The sequence below is a fragment of the Protopterus annectens genome, chromosome 12.part0, assembly GCF_019279795.1.
Source record: "Protopterus annectens isolate FY-2018-M chromosome 12.part0, PAN1.0, whole genome shotgun sequence".
Lineage (NCBI taxonomy): Eukaryota > Metazoa > Chordata > Ceratodontiformes > Protopteridae > Protopterus > Protopterus annectens.
The window spans coordinates 175,384,098-175,405,708 of NC_056746.1; the positions used below are offsets into that span (position 1 = coordinate 175,384,098).

The 21,611-nt window shown below is 37.7% G+C and overlaps 1 protein-coding gene across 1 annotated transcript in view; it reads left to right on the forward strand.

Annotated features, from left to right (window-relative positions):
• The first annotated feature begins 2,391 nt into the window (after positions 1–2,391).
• LOC122816148 (ras-related protein Rab-26-like) overlaps positions 2,392–21,611 on the forward strand; it is a 73,241-nt gene continuing 54,021 nt past the window's right edge. The window contains exon 1 of the mRNA XM_044088903.1: positions 2,392–3,308. Coding sequence (XP_043944838.1) covers positions 3,099–3,308 — 210 coding nt within the window. The 5' untranslated portion in view covers positions 2,392–3,098. The remainder of the gene's footprint in view (positions 3,309–21,611) is intronic.

The following is a 21,611-nucleotide window of genomic DNA, read 5'->3' on the forward strand; positions in this document are numbered from 1 at the left end:
AAAAAGGCACTTATCATGGTGGTTTTTATGGAGAATCTGTCTCACACATTGGCATTTACCCTTCCTGGATGACATTAACCCCTAACAGCACAAAAAAGCCAAGAAAAAAAACAACCCCCAAATGGGGTACTTATCTGCAATGGCCCACTTCAGCAAACAGGCACAGGCATACATTGAAGAATGAAAATGCATTCAAAACTGACAGAAAACAGATGTAGGCAAACAGACCAATGATTAGAGGAAGTGTTCGGAATCGGACTGGTGGCAATGAAATTATGAGAATGGTATGCCTGAACATCACCTTTATGCCCTACACTACACAAGGAGCATTTCGGTGATGTTCGGCATACCTTAAAGCAAAAGCAGGCTTTCGTAGACTTGCCAGACATCGGGCTTCCATGGCAGGGAATCCCATATGTTAAGAATACTGCAGCAGTGCAAGTAAAGACATCAACTTTTCTCTGCCTGTAATGGTAAAAGTAGCTTATACCTCTCAACCTCTAAGATCAAGAAATCTGGATAAAGCCATCAAAAATGGGGGACAAAGGACTAAAAACAGGGACACATTTTAAATATGGCTCTTACAAACTTAGAAAATTGATAGAATAACAGGTTTTGCATTAGTATCAATTTTCTGAAGGGTATGAAATCTGAAACTCAAACGTCCGTCATTATTTTCTGACTTCAACCCTCAATAATTTGCCAATGATTTGCCAGAAAACCAGAATTTTATAAGAAACCGACCAAATATTTGAGACAAAAATCTGGACATTCTGCAAAAATCTGTACAGTTGAGAGGTTATGCTTGGCTGTTCTTCTGACACTTATGACAGTTGTCAGCCCTATGCTTCTCCTCATGAACGTGCAAGTGATGCTGATTTTGGACTTGGCTGATATTGGACAACCATATACACATGTAGTGTGATGCTTAGGTGACAGAATATAGGAACATAGTCAGCCAGAGGCATAGGCCAACTAGACGGTCGCTTAGGGTGTCACTCTAGCAGGGACACTTTCCAGTATTTATTTGTTTATTTTTTGTAGTAAAGAAAAGATTTCTTTAAAATACGTTGAATGAATACAAGAAAATGAAAGAGTAATTCAAACTGTGAGAAAAAGGACGAAAACAGTAATCTGGATGGTGTAGGTTGACCAGGATGGGGCACTGGGCGGTTCGTGTGTGTGTGTGTGTGTGTGTGGGAGGGGGGGGGGCTTTGGAGCCCTTTTGCCTGGGCACCAGTTGACCAAATACTGGCCCTGTACAGGACATTAATGACAACACCAAAAACAGACATCAAATGTGAAAGTGGCAAAAAAGTAGCAGGCAGACTCAAGGGACAAAAGGGCAGTTATGTGTATGTCATATTTTATCACACTGTGCCTCAGCAAGATGGATACTTTTTTTATTTTAGCATACTGCAGCATGACTGCACTAACAAAGTTACTGTGAATAGGAATCTTTTAATAATTGAGATACAGCATTTTTGTTTAACTCTGGCAGCATCTGTTAAAAACACCAAAAAGCAATGGTGTACCTAGGCAGAGAGTTATACCTCTTACGTAATGAAATTACATTGCACGTTAACCAAGAGTAACTTTGTGCATATTGATGCATTAAATCGTTGGCAGGGTAAGGAAATACTAAACTCGTTGGTAAAAAGACAAAAAAATGTATACCTAAATAAGTTTAAGTACAGGTGCAAGTAATACCGCACAATTCACCTGACATTAGGTTTTCAAGGTGGTGAAAAAGAGTCATGCTGATCTTCAAAGTACACAATAATTAACACAATTTAGCAACTTTAACACAGTTATTTTCAGTAATTTTCGAATACAAAAGACTGCCTCCGGTCGCATCTTGGTTTTATGTTTGGATTAGAATGAGATGCTTGGCTTGCCCTCACATCAGAGCAAAGGGTGGGAGTGAGAGATGTCCTGCCTTATTCTATAAGGATGTATTGTTATAAGCCTTTTTAAAAGATACAACAAAAGATTAATTTACTGCAGTAATGGAACATGTTAAATAAATGCAGTTTTAAACGGTCGCGTTTATTACTGGTCTGTTCTCTTTTAAATTAAAACTCAGCAGAAGAGAACTCCTGACAAACTCCTGGTGGGCAACCTTATTTTTCGTAGAATTGGTCATTTTTGATACAATATCAAAACCTGGAACTGCCTTTTCATTCAGCAGCGTGTGATGTCCTGCTTTTTACAAACATTTCAGGTACGACAGCGCTATTATTTTTGCACTGAGTTTTTCAAAATGTACTGATGTTCTAAATAAAACATAACATTAAGGATGCAGGTTCGTTATAAAATCCGGCATGTACCTATACGTGGAACATTTTTTCCAGCTCTTACATAGAGCAAAATAAGTAAGCGCTCCTCCGTCGAGCCTTTCGCTTTGATTTTCTGAATGTGCCAGCCCAGGACTGACTTTTAATATTCAAAGGCTGAGAAGCACACACGCCAGAATCCTTTATCGTCAGCTTTCGAGAAATGTAGTAAATATTTTGTAGATGGTGCCAAGACGTGCCTTTCGGAACTAAAAGAGATGCAATGATATAAAATAAATCACGCACCTTTGCTATCACTTTAACAAGCACTCTCTGACTGAGGGGCAAGACACCTGTAGATCTGCTCATCAGTGAAAACTCCCCTTTATTCTCACCGAGTACCTGTGCTGTCAAAGAGCTTCGAACTACGCGTCCATCCATCTTTAGAACTGCACAGCTGTTGGTTTCCGTGGAATCACTGCTTGTTACCGTCCGGGATATTAACATATCCCCGCCCAACCTAGCAGTAATTGGCGAGAAGAAACACTAACTGCTGTGCCAATGGTTATTGAAGCTATCGGTCACAAGGCTCAGTTCGGCAAAACTGGAGCGTGCGAAGAAAAGAGGCAGAAAAAGCGCTGGTGTAACTGAGTTCGGCTGCAAGCAGGCGATGAGCAACCCAGCTGCGGTCTGTGTTCCTAACAGGATGCTGCTTAAGTACAGGTGAACGGGATCTTCTGCATCTGTCCGTTGGTTGGCTCAGTATTATTATTAAGCACTGAATACGAAAAAAGAAAAAAACAGCTACACACAATAAAATACATGTTCTTTGTGAAATCATCACAAGCCATGTCCCGGAAAAAGACCCTGAAAGGCAAAGGGAACAGCTCCCCAACAGCTACCCTGCCCTCTAAGCAGAATGGGAAATCCTGCAAGGGCAGCTCCGGAGCCGAGATGCCAGTCAATGGGGTCGTGCTGCCAAACCGACCCTCTCTCAGCAACAGCAGTGAGTTCTATGACATTGCATTTAAGGTGAGAGCCCTCAAGCGATTTGCTTTGTCTTAAATGTAAATGCATAGCTAAGATCATCCCGGTATGTAGCCAGGTATAATTTTTTAGGGCTGCGCTACATGCCGCTTTCTACATCCCCTTTATTTGCTGGGTGTTAGCGCTTGGCTATTATGCACATGAAAAAATGACTAACAGGATCTGCTGCCCGCTGGTTTACGTATATAAAGTGTTGGGCAAAGTTTGATATCCACAGTTGGGCCCCATAGTTCCATGGCATTTATAGGTTGCTTCAGAAAACGAGAGTTGCATGTTCATTTAAAATCATGCAAGAATGAGGCTCGGGGAAATTAGCATGCATTTGTTGTGTTGCAGACCTATGTATGAATGCATTTGTGCTTGTCATGCAGTTTTCGTATTCATGAGCACTTTATTCCAAAAACACTCAATTTAGCAGAAAGCAGTACTTTCCATTTGCGCCCAGTAATGCTGTCCAAGTTTTTTTACTTTTATCATATAATGGATGGAGCAGTTAAGTTTTTAGGATTAAATGATTACAGCCCAGTTCGCGGTGTATGTTTCCTGTAAACTTGGCGTTTGTGTCTGTCTCTTGTCCTGTGATCCTGCTTGTCTGTTATACAGGACTTAACCATTGTGACTCAGGTCAGAGTACTGACCACATGAACGCAGAGTTCTGGTAAAGAATTAACATTACAGTGCGAATAACATTGTCCTACCAGTTGCTGTCCACGCTGACTCTTGGTTTTAAAGTAATTGCATCGCATGTTATAGGAAACCACTTTTTAATGTGGGATAGAGTGTTGTGACAGGAAAGCAAACTTTTGTGTTATGGGTCACAGAATGTGAGTTTTGCAATGATGTTTGTAAGTTAGTGAAAATGTATGTATGTATGTGCATATCTATATGTAAATGTGTGTGTATATATATATATATATATATATATATATCTATCTATATATATATATATATATCTATATATATCTATATATATATATATATATATATATATATATATATACACACACATATATATATATATATATATATATAGATATATATATATATATATATATATATATATATATATATATATATATAGATATAGTATGTATGTGTTTATGTATATATAATAGCTTATAAGGATTTTATAGTACAGCACAGTCTATCTGTCTCTCTAAATGTAGTTTGCTTTAGATAGTGTTTGAACTTGCTTTTGACTATGAAGGAAAGCATATTGTTTCTCTTCAAACATGTAAGAGCAGAACAATGGCTTAACATATCGCTAAAGACAAATAACAGTTTGCATAGTATTTGATTAGAGATAAGACAGCAGATGTGTCGGAGGAGAACTGAAGCAAACTCCATTGGTATCTGATATGGTTTCAAAGTGTGTAAGGGGTGATTGGCTACCTTACGTCTTCCTATACAGTTGCAGTTTATCTAAGCAAGGAGGAGGGTTTGATTTTTTTTTAATTAGAAACCAGCAGCTGTAGTTCAGTAGCTGTACTATGTTTCCAAAATATTATGCAGACATCCTCAAACTTGTAACATTCTTAAAGTGACAGTACAACTTAGGCTAGAAGTCACTTTGAGGGAGAAGAACGTGGATGCTGTCCCTGCAGTGTGGTACCAAAGTGCAGAGGTGAAAACATTTTGTTCTCTGGAAATGAGACAGTGGACTAAAGTTCTGTCTATCTGTCTTTTCTGCTGGTTGAGAAAGTTGGCAGTAAATATGCAGTGCCATTGTTTAAATGAACTTGTTTTTCAGACGTTTTTCATGTTTCCCCTTAATGTTTAACCTATTTTTATTTGCTAGTCCTAACCCTAATCACACAGTAATAAAAGAGATAATCATTAGCTTTTGTTGTCTAGACAATAAAGAACAAATGTATTACTTAATACAGTAATCTATGATGTAAGACACTAAATCAAGAAAACCTTATAGACCATTGTTAACCTCTTTGTGGTCTCACAGTTTTAGTCCTGGAATGGCTCACCTCCTAGTTTTCTGATTGATTAAAAAATGTGGTTTCTGGTAGTAATTCAGCTACTCTATACTCATTCAAGAGTAGTGTACCACAAGGCTCAAAGCCCATCGTGCATTCTGTATTTTTGTCTGCCTATGTAGTACCTTTGGGAGATGTGTGTTTTAGAGGACAAGTTTACATATTGATGCTAAACTGATGACACAGAGCTTTATCTTTGCTTTTCTCAGGGTATTATGTCTTCTGTAAGCTCACTTGCATATGATGTGGGCTGTATCCTCCAGTTGATGTCATTTAGTCAATTAAAATATTCAAGATATCCAAGGTAGTTGCCATGGCTATGCACTCCACTCTCTACAATTATCATGTTCCAGTCCTGTCTATTAATGTCATCTGTAATGGTGACAACATAGAATTTACATTGTCAGCTGGTCATTATGATCCAATGACTAAAAAACCCTCTATGTCCACAGACCTATCAAATTTGCTGGGCATGGTCTGTACTCGTACAATGTTGCTAAGGCCTGGAACTCCTTACCTGCTTCCATCAGGTCAAAACCCTATCTCCAGTCCTTTAAAACCATTCTGAAAGGTTTCCTAGCCAAAATCTGACTATGTTCTTGTTGATCCCCGAGATAAGCTATATTCCTAAATATGAACAAGTACTTATTCATAAGTTGCACCTCTTTACTCTTCTTTCTTCATTCACTTCCTTACTTCAATCAATTTTTCTCACTTGACCCTCTTTTTAAATATGCCATGATCTTATTTTTTCTCTAACTTCATATTGCAATTCCTGTTTGTATTATACTAATGTACATTTAATTTCTCTATAAATTGACTAAAAGTCCCCAAACGTTTAATTCATTGTCTCATAAGTTGTATGTATTCTTAACTGATGTTTTCACATTATGTCGAATTTGGTATAATTATTTAAACTGTAGATGTTTTGTATTATTTTTGAAAATTGTAAGGTTATCATTCTTAAAACGTGTTTCTAATACTTTTGAGCTTTCCTCCTTGCGCCTCTGGTGAAAATGGACACCTACACTGTTGTACGTTCCTGCTAATCAAATGTCAATAAATAAATACAGTGTCAAAGATGCATATACTTGGAGGTAATCCTCGATGACAGACTGATGCTGAAAGATCAGATACCATTTATTTTTAGGTTTTACTGCTGCCTTTTTAGGACTGTTCTCTTTACAAACCTGAAGAGCTTCCTGTTGTAGTGCATACTGTGTTACCCTCTGACTGGACTATTTACAGCTCCTTGTTCCTGAGACTTCCAGCCTCAGAACTTGAACAACTGTAGCTGCTGAGGAACTCATCAGCTTATCTATTAACTGAAGTTATGACCATATTAGATCTAGCAGATTATAAGTTCTGCCCAGCTTCCAATGCCTGCCTATTCAATCCTGTATTATTTATAAAGTTTTGGTTATAGCTTAGTTATCTCTGCTAGTCACATGACTTACTTAGTTGCACACAACACTGGCTCCCCCAGCCATATTTAGAAACTGTTAGCTTAATATTGATCAGCTTGTATTCTTCACTCTGTTACCTTAGGGATACTGGCTGTACTGAAGATATGTTTAGAGTTTTCTGGTGTAAACCAATTTATCAACAAGGATCTATAACTGTGGAATCTACCACTGTGATGGCCAAGAAAATCTCCTAGTGTCTGAATGGCTGCTGTTTCTCCCTATGCATATTTCAACATACTTTTGTACCAGCTAAGGTGCCATCTTCCACTGAGAAGATTCATTTGCCTCTGTAACTTGCTGAGTGTAATAAATTTGTAGGTTTATAGGTCTGTGGAATATGTTCAAGGACTGTTGAACATTGATAAGTTTAGTGCCTTGGGTCCCATTTTGGAACTTATGGGTGCCCATGTAGTTATCCAATTCCTCTTGAAGGTACGGATTGATGGGCTGAATGAAGGAAGGAGAGATTATTGCTTATGGGCGGGAGTTTTCAAGATAAAAAAAAAGAAAACATTGTTCAGTTTATGGTGGATAGTCATTTTTATTGAGGCCAATTCCCGGGGGGTACTCAGATCAACCACTTTCAGAGTTTAATTTTGTAAGGGGCCTTTTAATGCTCTGTACATCAGGCATAAGTCTGTTTTAAGAAAATGATAAGCTACAGAGAAGGGAGAGAAATAGTGTTTAGGTATAAGGCAAGCCATGAAACCCCTCTGTCCTCTTTGTGAAGAATCATTACATCAGACTCTGTTTGTGCAGGCTGCAATGTTTCATAATTGGTCAGATAAAAACCATGTGCAGGGTGCATTTAAATCCCTGGAACAGTGTTTGAACCCACACAGTGTTAGGTGGGCAATATCTCATGCTTTGCGGATGGTAGTGGGTATAGGGATGTCAGGTAAAATACCATTGTCTACAAGGACTGTTAAGGTCTGTACTATTTTTCAGCTTTTATTAGTTTGTCAACAGTATAAAAATCTGGTGTTGGAGGAGAGGTCTAAATGCCAGAATGTTGTACTTTTGTCATTAAAGGAAAGTCATTGCTATATATGTATAATATTAAATACCCTTTGAAGTGATGTGGTGTCAGCACGGTTAAGGACAATGTTGCCCAGTTTGTATTCTTCTGCATATTTGGTGACTGAGACAGCTGTGAAAAAGATTCTAAACAGGAGTGAATTTAATGCTACAGTTACTACACCATTGTTATTTTATATAACTGAGGTGTCCTTAGTACAGAAGGGAAATATATTACTATTTTCTCTTATTTTGTATATGTAGAAGAACACTTGCAAACATAACTAGAAAAATATATACATCACTACGTTTGTGAGTTTATAATGTGACTGTTAAGATATCCAAACCACCACATGGTAATAGGCCATAGACCTGCCTTGGTTTCTTAACCAGTAAGGCATTGTTCAACATCTGGCAGTAATAGGCTACTTAGGTTCGCCATTTGTTCATAGGTACTTAACAAGGCTAATCAACCGTAAGGATCTTCATAAGTCTAGCCATGCATTCGCAATGTCCATTGCCAGTGAAAAACACCACTGTACATTTCATGTCAGCACTACAGAGGGTGTTGCTCTCAGAATTCTAAAGGTAGTGCTGTAACCCACATTGTTCAATTTAGCATGTAGATGTTAACAAAGTTTAGAACAGAGTAAAGGAGAGTGTATGCTTCTGCTTGAATTATTTTTACATTTAGAGGCTTCTAAGTAATCAAAGACTGTTTTCTCATATTGGGTGATATTACAGGTTTGACAGAAAACATGGGTATCACAATGATGCAGTAGTTAGCAATACTACCTGATATTGTTTGGCTTTGTAAGTTGGTTTTTGGTTGGGGTGCCCGCTGTGTGGGGTAAGAGTCCATATGATTATTTTTCGGGAAATCTAGTTTCCTCTCATATGCCAAAGGCATAATGAAATAGTGTAGATGAATTGATACTCCCTTAGCTTGCCTGTAGGTGTGTGTGTAATGTATGAATTAGTACATGTGTAAATCCTCTGATAGACTGGTGCTTTATCCAAAATGAAATTCGCTGCTTTATGCCTGGACAGGTTTTATTTCCCCTGTGACCTTGAACCAGATGAAGCGGGCATGAAGCGGGAATGAACCAGTGTCAGACTTGTGCATGATTCTTCTCTTTTTAAGATTCTGCATGGGCTGCCTTCTCGGCTCCAGACTCTGAGCTGCATCTCCTAGAATAGCCGATATTTTCCTTCCTCCTTAGAAAATAAAAAAAAAAATCTACTAAGTTACAGTGTATCCCTTCCCACTCCCAGATGTGCATAAATCTTGTAAATCCTCATGTGATTGGAGGGTCTGTATTTGTATTTTATATTTCCTGTGATGAAAAGATGTCCCTAGCAGTTGTAGCAAATCAAACATTAAGAGATATACACACACGCATGCATTTTATGTGCCAAATAAATGTTAATCTGGATAGTCTTACCATTTTATCTGATAATATATTTTTTTCAGGTCTATATTAGATGAACAAATGATCAAAATGTCGAATACAACATGCTCAACACACTTTGATTGAACGTTCATCTAATCGAACCCTTAAAATAATGAAAACCGGAGTTCAGAAAAGTTTAGTTTGTCCCACACCTTCCCTACACTAACATGCAACACACACACACACACGACTAATACATATAAACCCATACATTCTCACATCATTCAACAACTTTCAAACCTAAACACACTCTTCGCCCTTCACCCCGCCAACTATATATACCAACTCCGAGATTGCTCTACACTGGGGAAAGGGTAATTACCTGGTAATCGCAACACAAACACACAAGTATGGAATTCACCTACCTAGCCATTCCAGACAGTGTAGCGTCCTTATGTCACAAGCTACACTCACCACCATGGCCAACTAAAACTTTTTGGAACTCCAGTTTTCGTCTTTTTCAGTGTTCGATTAGATGAACAATTGATCAAAGTGTGTCGAGCATGTTGTACTCAACATTTTGATCATTTGTTCATCTAATAGGAACCCATTTTCCACAAAGTATTCATCCAAAAGATCTTTACTTTTTTTCTGTAATCTGAACTACTTTAATCCTAGTTAGCAATATTTCTCTTGTTGCAGTATTGTTTCTGTGGTTAGTTTAAACACTTACTATTTTTCCAAGTATTCTAGACAACTTTTTTATCCCTCCCAGTTAAACGTCACTGCCAGTGTTCTTTTACTAATAAAAATCAAATAAATATTTATGCTCATGGACTTTGGGATAATAGATAGAGCACCTGCAAGTTTTCTGTATCTCAGTAAAATTATAGATTTAAATTGCTCTTTGTATAACTGTGGATATTTTGTTAGTTGTATAACTCATGTCTGCCCCCCTAATTCATCGTATATCTTTAAAGAAATATGGGGTTCTTTAACATAACCCATACTAATTATCTAAACAGGGAAGTCAACAGTTACTTTGGTCTTATTTTATGAATTTTGACTGTATCATGATGTTTTCATGGCACTGTTACATATGGAGTAAATATGGTCCCGAAAGTTGAATTGCTTCATCTGCCTTGATTTCTGAATCTTAATAAAATGGAAGCTTTCCACTTACGACTACCTCTGGTATATACCATTCTTTTAGATTTTGGCCTAAATGAAATTCAATATTTTACTTGTTGATCTGTCATAAACCATGCACTAAGTTTTTTATCTTTTAGTTCAGTATGTAAAAGTTTTGAATCTTTTTCACTGTCATGGTTTTCATCAACTTGGTGTCATCTGCATGTTTAATACATGCCGTTAATGTGAACCCTTTGAGGTCTGGTTTAAAGACTGAGAATGAACATGGGTTCAGTACTGATCCACCTGACATTCTGATAATCGTGCCCTGCAGTGGGATAGTTGTGTCATTTATTGTTGTACTCCTAAGTTAATTTTCTAACAAGTTTATCACCCATAAAACCAAGAGTAGCAACTTTAAGTTATATTAGTTTTACACCTGGTATGCTATGATTTATACAATTGAATGTTTACTGTAATCCCAAAATAAACTTTGTTCACCTGTAACATTTCTTCTATACCTATATTTTGTTATATTATATTGTATTATTTGTTTTTTTTATAGTTATATAATTTTATATTAAATTATTTGGAGGAATGTATTACTACTTAATGATCTTTTTTTTGCATGTATGTTGGTGGACATCTTTGTGAAGTGTGGTGGCACCACTGCCATCAATATAATACCCAAATGGCAGGATGCCAGCTGCAGTATCAGGATTGCTGGCACTGATGGGGTTTGAATCCCACTACTGCCAAACAAGAGTGAAGTAATAGCAAGAAAATGTATCCAAGTATATTTTAGTAATTAATTTGTGTAATACAGCCTGGTTCCAAGAACATGAGGAGAATATATGCACTGCTATCTAGGGGAAGGGTTTCTAATGTCCACACCCAGACTAGACTGCATGCAGATCACTTATAGAGCTGAGTCTTAGACTAAGCACTTTGGGTCCCTGTCACATGTATACAAAATGTTCTGGTCACAGTTGTGTTGGCAATGGATGTCTTGCATTCACTTTTTCACAAGTGTACAACGTTTCTCCTCTTTCATTTTAGAAGTACATTGCAGCTGGTCAGTTCAATGTAATTTGAAAATGGCTCCAAATTTTTCTTCCATAAACAAAGCTGACCTCTTTACATCAGAGCTACAGGAACTCATCTAAAAAGGGTATCAGTTATGAATGTTAAAAGTTTCCCTTTGTCTGTCTAACCTCATTCATACTTCTCTTTTCAGCTTTGATATAATCTCGTTTTGCTAGACTTCATTTTTGCACTATTGTAATAATGTTTGACCACGATCATTGATATGATCTAGATTTGATTGACTGTTGAATAATTGCTATATTGCACCTTGCATATTATTAGCTTTTTGTTTTTGTTAGTGCAATCTCTATTTTTTACTAAGGACTGTATTATTTGAAAAGGAACCAAGGCCAGAAAAATAGTCACTCTGACCCCACAGGGCTAAATGCATGGGGTAAATCAGTCAAAAAAGAAAAAAAAATCCTCTAGTGTTCAGTAACTGAAGAAAATTCTTGATTAGTGGTAATACCTGGGAAGATACACATTGGCCATTTACCTCTAACAGCTTCATCAGCATGACACATGCCATTATACATTCACCAAATTAATATCCCTACAAAGACTGACATGCTGTAAATATTCCACAATAGAAAACACGTTGGGTCATACCCAGTTTGCATGGGCTACCTTTTTATTATCCAACATAGATAAGTCATGGTTCATCACCTTTGGTATACTCGATAGTTTCTGGCAGGGGCTCCTTTGCAGAACCCCTATCTGAATATTTGCGATCTTTTTCTTAAACTTTTTTTAGGATTGGTCTGAACTAATGCAGCTAATTTTAATATGCAGTATATTGATGTGTCTCTTTGTTTTAGTCATAGGGCTTATAGAAAGGAAGTAATAAGGAATTCCATTCAACGAGTTTCTTCCCTTGAAAGGTATAATATACCTCAATACAACACCAAGTATACATTTTTGAAGGGAAGACCAGAGCTGAGACTTATTACAACTCAAGGGAGTAACAGCCACTGGATTTGTAATATTATCTGTAGGTATTATTCTAACAGCAGGTGTATTTTTATGCTCTATTTTAATGGAGCAGTGCCATTTTGCCTACAGCAGGGATAATCTATGCCAACATTTTTCTTCCTTTAAGCTCTTGAAAAGACCTTCTGTGTCACAAAATATCTTGGGTTTAACATCTAAGGGTTGTCTACCCAGTGACTGCTGTAAACATTGTAAATTTGCTGATAGGATATATTTTTACATCTTTTAACACATCCTGGGCTGTCACTGTGTGCCATCTAATCACCCTCTTAAGTGATTGGGTTATTTACTTGACAGTGGCGGATCCAGGAATTTGCAAAGGGGGGGGGGGCAGTCTGGTTAGTTGACTACTGGGTGAAAGCAGGAAAGCGAGACACTAGCATTGGTGGCTGTGAAAATGTTACCTTAAGAAGCTCTGACATCACGTGTGGAAAAACATCAATTTAAATTCAGTTGCACATGATTTTACTGTGGATATGGTGTTAGAAATAAGTAATTCCTGTGCAGCTCACAGCACATGTACAGACAGTACAAGAATTTTCAATGCATGCTTGGAAAAGATGATTGGTTGTACATACCAAGTCACATCATTCTCCTTCCATGTTATACTGGGCATATGCACTGTTATAAACTTGGAAAAAAAAACGTGAGAAGGTGGAAATAACCACAGTGAAATGTGTGGTCTTCAAAGTCCGACCACACCAGAACAAATATATGCTAATCCATCTGAATATTCTAGGGGAAATATACACAAAATGTAGCAATGCACTGGTGCTGACAGAAGCGATGATTGACTGCAGGATACTCTCTAGGAAAAATATCTTTCAGTAACTCTATGTCCATACTGTAATCTTAAGATTTACATTTTTCTGTGATGCATAAAACTGCCTGTTGTAAATGAACCTTTTCACCCTAGGCCTCCACTGAAAAGGGACTACCACAGCCCAGTCAAACTACCAAAAAAATACAAAAAAAAAAAAACCTATAACACTGGGATAAGGTGATTAACTTATATCAATAGGCAGACTGCCATGCCTATTTAAAATGTCTACAGTCTTCGTACTTTTGTTTTTAGGATTGAAAACTCCATATTGCACCTTAATTCTGTCTTTTGAACTTCCTTTACTGGACTAATTTGCAGGACATTTGGTTTGCTACTGATGTTTTTATATTAAACCGTAATATAAGAAAATTAATTTATGTATGCAATTTATCAAATTAATCGCACAAATAAGTGAGGCAGTACATAGCTGCATACAGTTAGAAAAAGTCAGCCCCCAGTGGAAAATAATTCTGCTAAGGGAAATTAATGTATCTTCTGGTTGTTACCAAACTCAAGATGCTAGAACAGCAAATAAAAAAAAAATCAGAGTTTACAGGGACTGTAATGGACAATTAATGGCAAGCTATAAATATTAATTGATAACAGAAACATACAACAGTTAGCTACAACAAAAATTGAATGTGTTAAATTGTATAACAGACTGTTAACTGTTTTAATAGCTCTTCATCACAAGAAAGACAGGGCCATAGAGCTGTCAGTCTTAAACAAACATCTTCAAAACTAGTCACTAAAATAAATGCAGAAGCTCATCCTACCAACACAGTTAAACATATAAGGAAACAATGGATGAGCCAGTGGATTTCTCAATCAAGCACGAGCAGTTCAATAAATGCAAAAGCTAATACAGCCTTAGTTACATGGACATGTATTAACAGAAATTACTTAACTTTACTATACATCTGTATATGTACTACACCTCCTACTAAAAGATGCACAATCTAACCGTACACAGAACTCGTGTGAACAATCATGTCTTTTCTAGCGTTTACCACTAGACAACACTGCAGTTCAGTAATCCATGCAGTAGCAAAGAAAATATAGTACAACAAATTAAGATTTATTCTGGAGAAAGGGTGTGATCGCCCACGAACTATGTTCACTGATGTAACCCACTTTTCCTTCCTCCTTATACTTTCCACGCAGTCAACAGACTTTAACAAATAAAGCAAGTCGCCTTTAAGAGACTGCAAAGCATAACAGGAAAAGACTACGACAGGCTGAATAAAAATCAAGAATCGGGCAGTGTTCCTGGTGGCCCTGGATTTAGTATAATTACCTCTTTTGTTGACGGGTCAGACTCAAACTGCTACCTTAACGTTAGACCCAGACATTCTGCTTCCTGGTACATGAGCTGTGTTGAGTCTTATGTCACAAATATTTATGCAGCCCAAAGTGACTGACAAAAACTTTCCAACAATTCAAAAAAAAGCAAAAATAAAATAAGTCCTCCTTCTCCACAATGAACAAAAGATTTCAACTGGTGCAAAATTTAAAAATACTCCATTGGAGTTTGGTTTACCATTCCCAATTCATGGTCACACATCCCCCAAACGTTATGTTTAAAAGGCAGTTTCAGATTTGAAACCCTAAATCCAAAACATTTCCAGCAAAACTGCATCCAGTTTATGAGTACCACTCAACCTTTATGTCAGTATTACCTGAACACCTTTACTAACTAGGGCATCAATACTTGTCAAGTTTACTTAAAGGAAAGGTTTGTGCATCTGTCACGGGTGTCTACTAGTCACGCGGGACATTATCAGTTGCAAATGCAACTCACACCTTTACCTCCAATATGCAAAAAGTGCCACTGAAAACAATGACACTAGCAACTCTGTTACTTTCCGTATATGTCCTTAAAGAGAGTTTTTTTAACACCGAGAGAATTTCAAATTTTTTGCAACCTAACATTTATATAAATGAAAAACAAACTGACACTGTTGTACTTGCAAACATTATACATCACAGGCACCATGGCAACTGTAATTGCAAACTTTATATATGCAGAGAAGGAACAGTGTTTAAGAGGCAGGATTTGAATGAGCCATATAATGTTTGACAATGACTGGATAGATTAGGTGATGTTACTGCAAGATAAAATACTGTATACATGCAAGGGGACACTCACTCACACACTCTCCTTGCGAGGGAAAGTGTACGTGTCAAGTGCACAACTTTTACAACTGTGTTAGCATTTAATTGACATCAGAATGCATGTACTATTCATCAACACACCTGTCTCTTAAGTTAAGAGCCTTAACAATGACAAATGTCAGTGTTCAATTTCCTTTGTCTCCCTTACTTGTTTAATGCCAGTATGGAGTCACTCATTTCCTGGCGACAGCTCGTCTTCTCTTGGTCCCCATTTCCCTCCCCCTGCCCCCTCTTGGGAAAGCCTCAGGGGCTGACTGCAAACTCTGTTCTAGAAACCGTTGGGGAATGAGGTTAGTGTCAATGTCAGTCATCTCAAAGGTTAACTTATATTCCCTGGTAGCAGTAACAACATGGTGAGAACATAACCACTGGACTTAACTTTTGAGTTCAAGGGATGTGGGACAGCCTTGCACACTTGTAACATTTGGGAGCACGTCTACTTTACATGCTGGGTATTAAAATAACTTTGGAAATTAAATAGTCTCGATTTGTGAGAATAGGTCTGATTCCATTCTTCTAGCACATATGGAGTGCTATTCATACCCAACTTCTTTGGCGCATTGAAAATTGGTGTCAAAAGAATTTTACATTACCTCAAAGCAGATCACTCCAGTAGCAGTAATTATAAAGTCGTTTCGACAATTTGTCCAGCTAGTATTTTCAAAATTGAACAAGATTGTTTGTCTTCTGACAACAACACTGACAGTTCTCACCAATGCGCCTAAATTATAAAGGGAGATGCAGTTCGAGGAGGACCATTATAAATGTTGTTAAAAAAAAATCATCTGACTGCAACCTCCAATCACATCTTCAATCAATGTATTTGGACGTCGGTGACAGGATTCTTCAGGAAAGATGCACCTGAACAAAATAAAAAAAAAAAAGAAAGTTGGAAAAGTGACCGGCGCGATTTCCAAAAAAAAATGAAAGTTGAAAAAGGGGCCGGCGTGCGCCCCTACGACCATGCCTAAATCCGCCACTGCTTGACTTGTACTTTTAGAGCTTTCTATGTGGGAAACACTTCTAGATTTTTCAAACAATGAAATCTGAAGCTGTTCATCATTAAAAGATTGCTCATTTTTACAATGGAGTAGCATCTTTTTTCATCACAGGCATTGCAGCCTTATATGCAGTTTATGGACAGTTCTGCTCAACAATTGAAATATTTTGCTGCACGGTCCTGGTGGTTGGTTCACTACTTTTGTCTACATCAGATTTTTCAAACACAGAATAGCTCAGCGATTTAAGATGCCATTGTCCTTGCAACACATATTGTAAACACACTTAAATTTCATCTAACAACAGTTATTTATCTTTATTGGATTGGGCAGGTTAATGCAAAAGTGGCATAATAAACTAGGCTTGACTTCATGTCAGGACCTTAAAAAGAGGAGCTGGAATTCCAGTTTATTGGAGCCTTCAACCTTCTATACTCCAGGGGTAAATAAACATTTCTGAATTATATTTTTATGAAGAGTTTCTGTGATAGTGAAGGTTAATTCTGTGAAGGTTAATTCTGCCCACTGTGAAGGTTAATTCTGCCCACTTGGAGTTAGTGACACACTCAAGTTTGTATCAATGTTTAGTTTTGAAGAACAAGTTTTAGTAAGGTTACTTATATTCCCTATTAGAAGGGTTAGATTTATCTTCAGAAATGTTTCTTATGCATTATCTAGAGAAATGTTTTATAGAGTTATATATATAAATGCTACCTCTGGGGAGGGGGGGGGGCAGATGTGCTTTTAGTAACATTCTCTGAACAAAAGTCTCTGTTGCGATCAATATGTCCTCCTGAATTGTGAGATGAAGGTGGATTCCACCATACACTTTGGGCATGTGTTCTAATTGATTTTAAATGTTTTCTCTTGGGGATGCTGATATCTTAAAACACTTTGTTGGGTTTTTCATTTGGTGAATGTTTAATTGTTTTTTAACACACTGAAGAAACTGAGAGGAAAAAATTAGTCTATGTTTTTCATATGTATTACTACTTTACTTCTGTTGTTGAATGTAATCCACGGTGGTGCAGCGGTAGCCTTGTTGCCTCACACCAAGAGGCTCTCTCGTTCAATTCTCAGCTAGTGTGCGGGGAATGCCCTCTGTGTGGAGTCTGCATGTCCTCCTCACGGGTCGAGTGGCGTTCCGAAAGACATGCGTGAATGGACATGCCTTTGTTGAAGGTTGGGCGTCGAGCTGGCAAATCGGCACCGTGAAAATCTACTGCCAATCATTAGCGGACCGGAGTTCCGCTGTGGCGACCCCTAACCGGGAAAAGCCGAAAGACACAACAACTTCTATTGTTGAATGTTAGAGTTTTTTAATATCTCTAAAAGGACTTGTGCCTGAAATGTAAGGAACATGCATTATTATTTTAATTACACATTGAGTAATACTCAATATGCAATACTATAAATAAGTTTGTAATGTAAAAAGAATGCCAAGAGAACATTTCCTTACTTTTAAATGCATTTTAGTGCTGTAGTTTGTTTTGAAATATTTCAAATATGGTTGTATGAAATATCCAAGATTATCCTTTACATTCTGAATTGCAGCACAAGAACTGTATTAGGGCATTTTCAAAATTGAAAACAGATGGTTGATTGGAAGTATGCTATAACTTTGTTCAAAACTATTTTGCATAACCGCTACATGATGTTTTGTCCGGTATTCATAGCCAAGTTGCATAGTGTGTAACACACTATTGTGCTGAAATAGAGCATGAGCAGCTATGTACCGATTCACAGAAGCAGCTAACAGTAAAAGATAATGAGCAAAAAGGTACATAAATAGGGGTATGCAAATGATGGGGTACAGTTTAATGAATACGTTATGAGATGCAAATGACAATAAGTTCTTATTTTTAGTTGTCAGTGTGACGTCCCTCTGTGGGCCAGTAATCAAGGAGCCTCAATCCTTACCACTGACACCAGTGGGGAATGTTTACTTAGAACAAAAGTAGATACACACAGTAATTTCTGATGCAGCTCTCTGCACCAAGCACAATTTCCATTAAGAGCAAGCAGGAAGTACACGCCATACCTGGGGCTAGACTTTCTCTCCAGGCCCCATATAAGACTTCAGCTTTCTCTCTCTGCAGAAATCAGTGCTGTGTCCCTTTTCCAAGTCGCTGACACACATACTCTTTGAGATTTGATTTTCACACACACACACAAACTTGGGAAAGGCTGGCACAGATTTACCAGCTATGCCACCTCCACCCAGACTATAAGGTAGATTCACTGTCGTCATCCAGCTACTTTAAGTCTCTTACCCGGGTACCCAATTACTCTAAGTAAAATTAATGCTTATACAAATGGTAGTATTAACCAATCGGCAAGACTTTCAGGAGTGTGAAGCCACAGTGCCACCAAGTAAATGCAATTACTCTCAGAGGCTAAAATATTTTCTAAAAGACCAGCCACAATGAAAGGTGTAAATGTATTTAATAATAAATAATAAAATACAAAACATGAACATACTAAATGTATATTTTCAATAAATATCAGAGTTTTAAATCACAAGAAATATAAAAACAACACAGGTGGAAAGATTTAGACAGATACAGAAAAATGATATTTAACTAATCTCACTATATTTTCTTATCTGACTGAAGAATTACTATTCCATGGTTTCTTACTAAAGCAAGGCAAGATGAAGTGGGTGGGTGGTCTTGTCAATTCCAAAACAGAGTGCTGAGTGCTACCGACACATCTCTCGCTAGTATCTAAAATACAATTTCAGTGTTGGCTACAGGATGACATCATATCTGGTCGTCTGACTCTGTGGTTCCCACACTACCCTCTCACTAGAAACTTGAGACAGGATCTGGCACAGATGTTGTCACAATTCACACATATAACTTTTAAGGCTTAATACAGCATCTGGAGGGTGTAAATAATTCCAACCCTTTCATCCTTCCTGCAGAGGCTAACCAGCCATTCTCTGGTACCTCAGGGTAGGAATTAGTTCACTACTAAGAACCATAAGAGCAGGATCCCAGCACAGACCTTGCATCTCTGGCTGCATTCAGGCCTGTGAGATAAAATCTTTATGGCCTAAACCAAGTGATTTAATTTCAGGCTACTTTTCATAAGGTTAGCTGGGCTGAGCTTAACCTCTTCCTTTCCAGTATTCTATGTTAACATATATACATTTCATCAGTTACAATACAGTCTAACATACATGTATATTTCTTTAACAACTTTACAAATACATTTTAACACAAGCATCTGTACAAATCAGTTTGATATTCAGAAATGACATAATATTCTTTACAAAACTCCAGGTAGCTGTGCTGGCATATGTTACACATGCACTGACCTTCTCTCTCTGGCATAGCTGGCACTACCTCACATCATTACAATCGAAAATTAAGATGTACAAGTAGCTGCATCTGAGCATGAAAGCCAAACACACCTAAATTTGTGGAATTATAATTGCTAAAAATTGCTAGGATCAGCACCAGGTATAGTACAACAGCAACTGATGCCTGTAAGCACTGCTACCTTCCATCAAGGAGCATGACACAGTGGTGGGCAGTGTGATCAAAAACATCTGCATTACTGCCCTAGGATGACATACCATCAAGTTAGTGACCAGCTGCTGATGGTCCTCTTCCTTGTGGCTAGAGATATTATGTAGGCATTGACTGAAATATATGGTCCACAAACTGGGTCTAGAGAAATATGTGGACTTCCTATAACAATGGATACCAAGGTATTTGTAGCACATTGTATTCTAGCTATAGAGGCCTCTCAGAGATTAGCGGTGGCTACACTGGGTTTGTTACAGGTCTAGGCCTGTGGAAGACATTACCCTTAAACTTTTTTCTACACTTAAATATGAGCATATCCATTTCCTTAACACAGCATGGGGAGAGACACCACCATGTGTGTTTTTTATTACATTGCCTACCTCAACAAAGTTCTGGGAGTTATAGATTGCACACACTGAACAATAAAAGTTCCACTTAGTATTGACACATAGCAGTGTATTAGTGTTATGGGCTACCATTATGTCAACAGCTAGGTAGTGTTAAAGGCACAAGGAATGATAAGCCATGTGCCTACACCCTTGACAGCAGGCATGATTCCCACATAACTCATCCAAGTCATCACTATTGCCACTTCCTGCACTGCACTGTGAACTGTCTGGCATTTGGCTCTGGTCAATACAGTTGTGACGATTAGGTACTTTAAGCTATTCAATTTAGGTTTAGTGCTTGACGGAAAGAGCAGAGTTAAGCAATGGGAACCACATAGAAGCAGGGATTAGAGAGTAGCACCCATTAAGGGAATTGCATGGAATTCCAGCTAATCAGAGGCAGCTAGAAAGAAGAATTCTGTAACGTAGGTTTACTAACAAGATGGCAGAAGTCGGGAGTTTGGTAGACTGGAGGAGTCATGACTGTTTTACTGTGACATGAGATGCTCTGAGGTAGGAGTCAGGAATAACAGTCCTTACTGAGATTTTGGGAACTGCTAGTAGAAGTCCTGATGATTTGGATTCCGAATTGCTTTTTCTTCCAGGTACTGGTGGACCAGAAGACATTTGGTTTGTGCATTCAACAAGGTGTTACTTAAGATACTTTTGTTTGATAGAAAATTTTTACTTATCTACAAAAGAGTTTATTTATCTGACAGAGACCATAATAATGTGTTATACACTTCATTTCCATGCCAGAAACTTTGCCTGTACAACATGGCAATAAATACTTTTACTTGTGAGTCTCAGACTGTTGTCTGTTTGTCCAAAAGGCAGAAATGGAAAGAACTTGTCAGTATAAGATCTGGTGAAAGAGACATTTTATTTATTTGCTTTTACTTAATTTCATAATGGTTACCACTTGGCAGTGTGAGGTCTGGAGAGAGAGTGAGGAAGACTTTTAGTTAACCACTATATACTGGCTTCATAAAAAGACTCTTAACTGTGAACTGGTTGTAAGGTTTTGTCAAGTCCATCAATTTTGTTCAAGTTAGCATCTGTCTATTATAATTACCACATAAATGGCTTTAAAAACAAAAGTATTGTGGGATAAGAGAAGTTGCTTCAGCATTAATTGATTGTAGCACCATTGGGACAGGACTGCACAGGTATGGACATGGAAATCTGTCTCAACTGAGCAGGCTGGCATCACATTATATTAAGGCAGGACTGACAGAAATAATCATCTTTCCTTGACATTATAAATAAATTAGTATCTTAAGTACTAAAAGGTC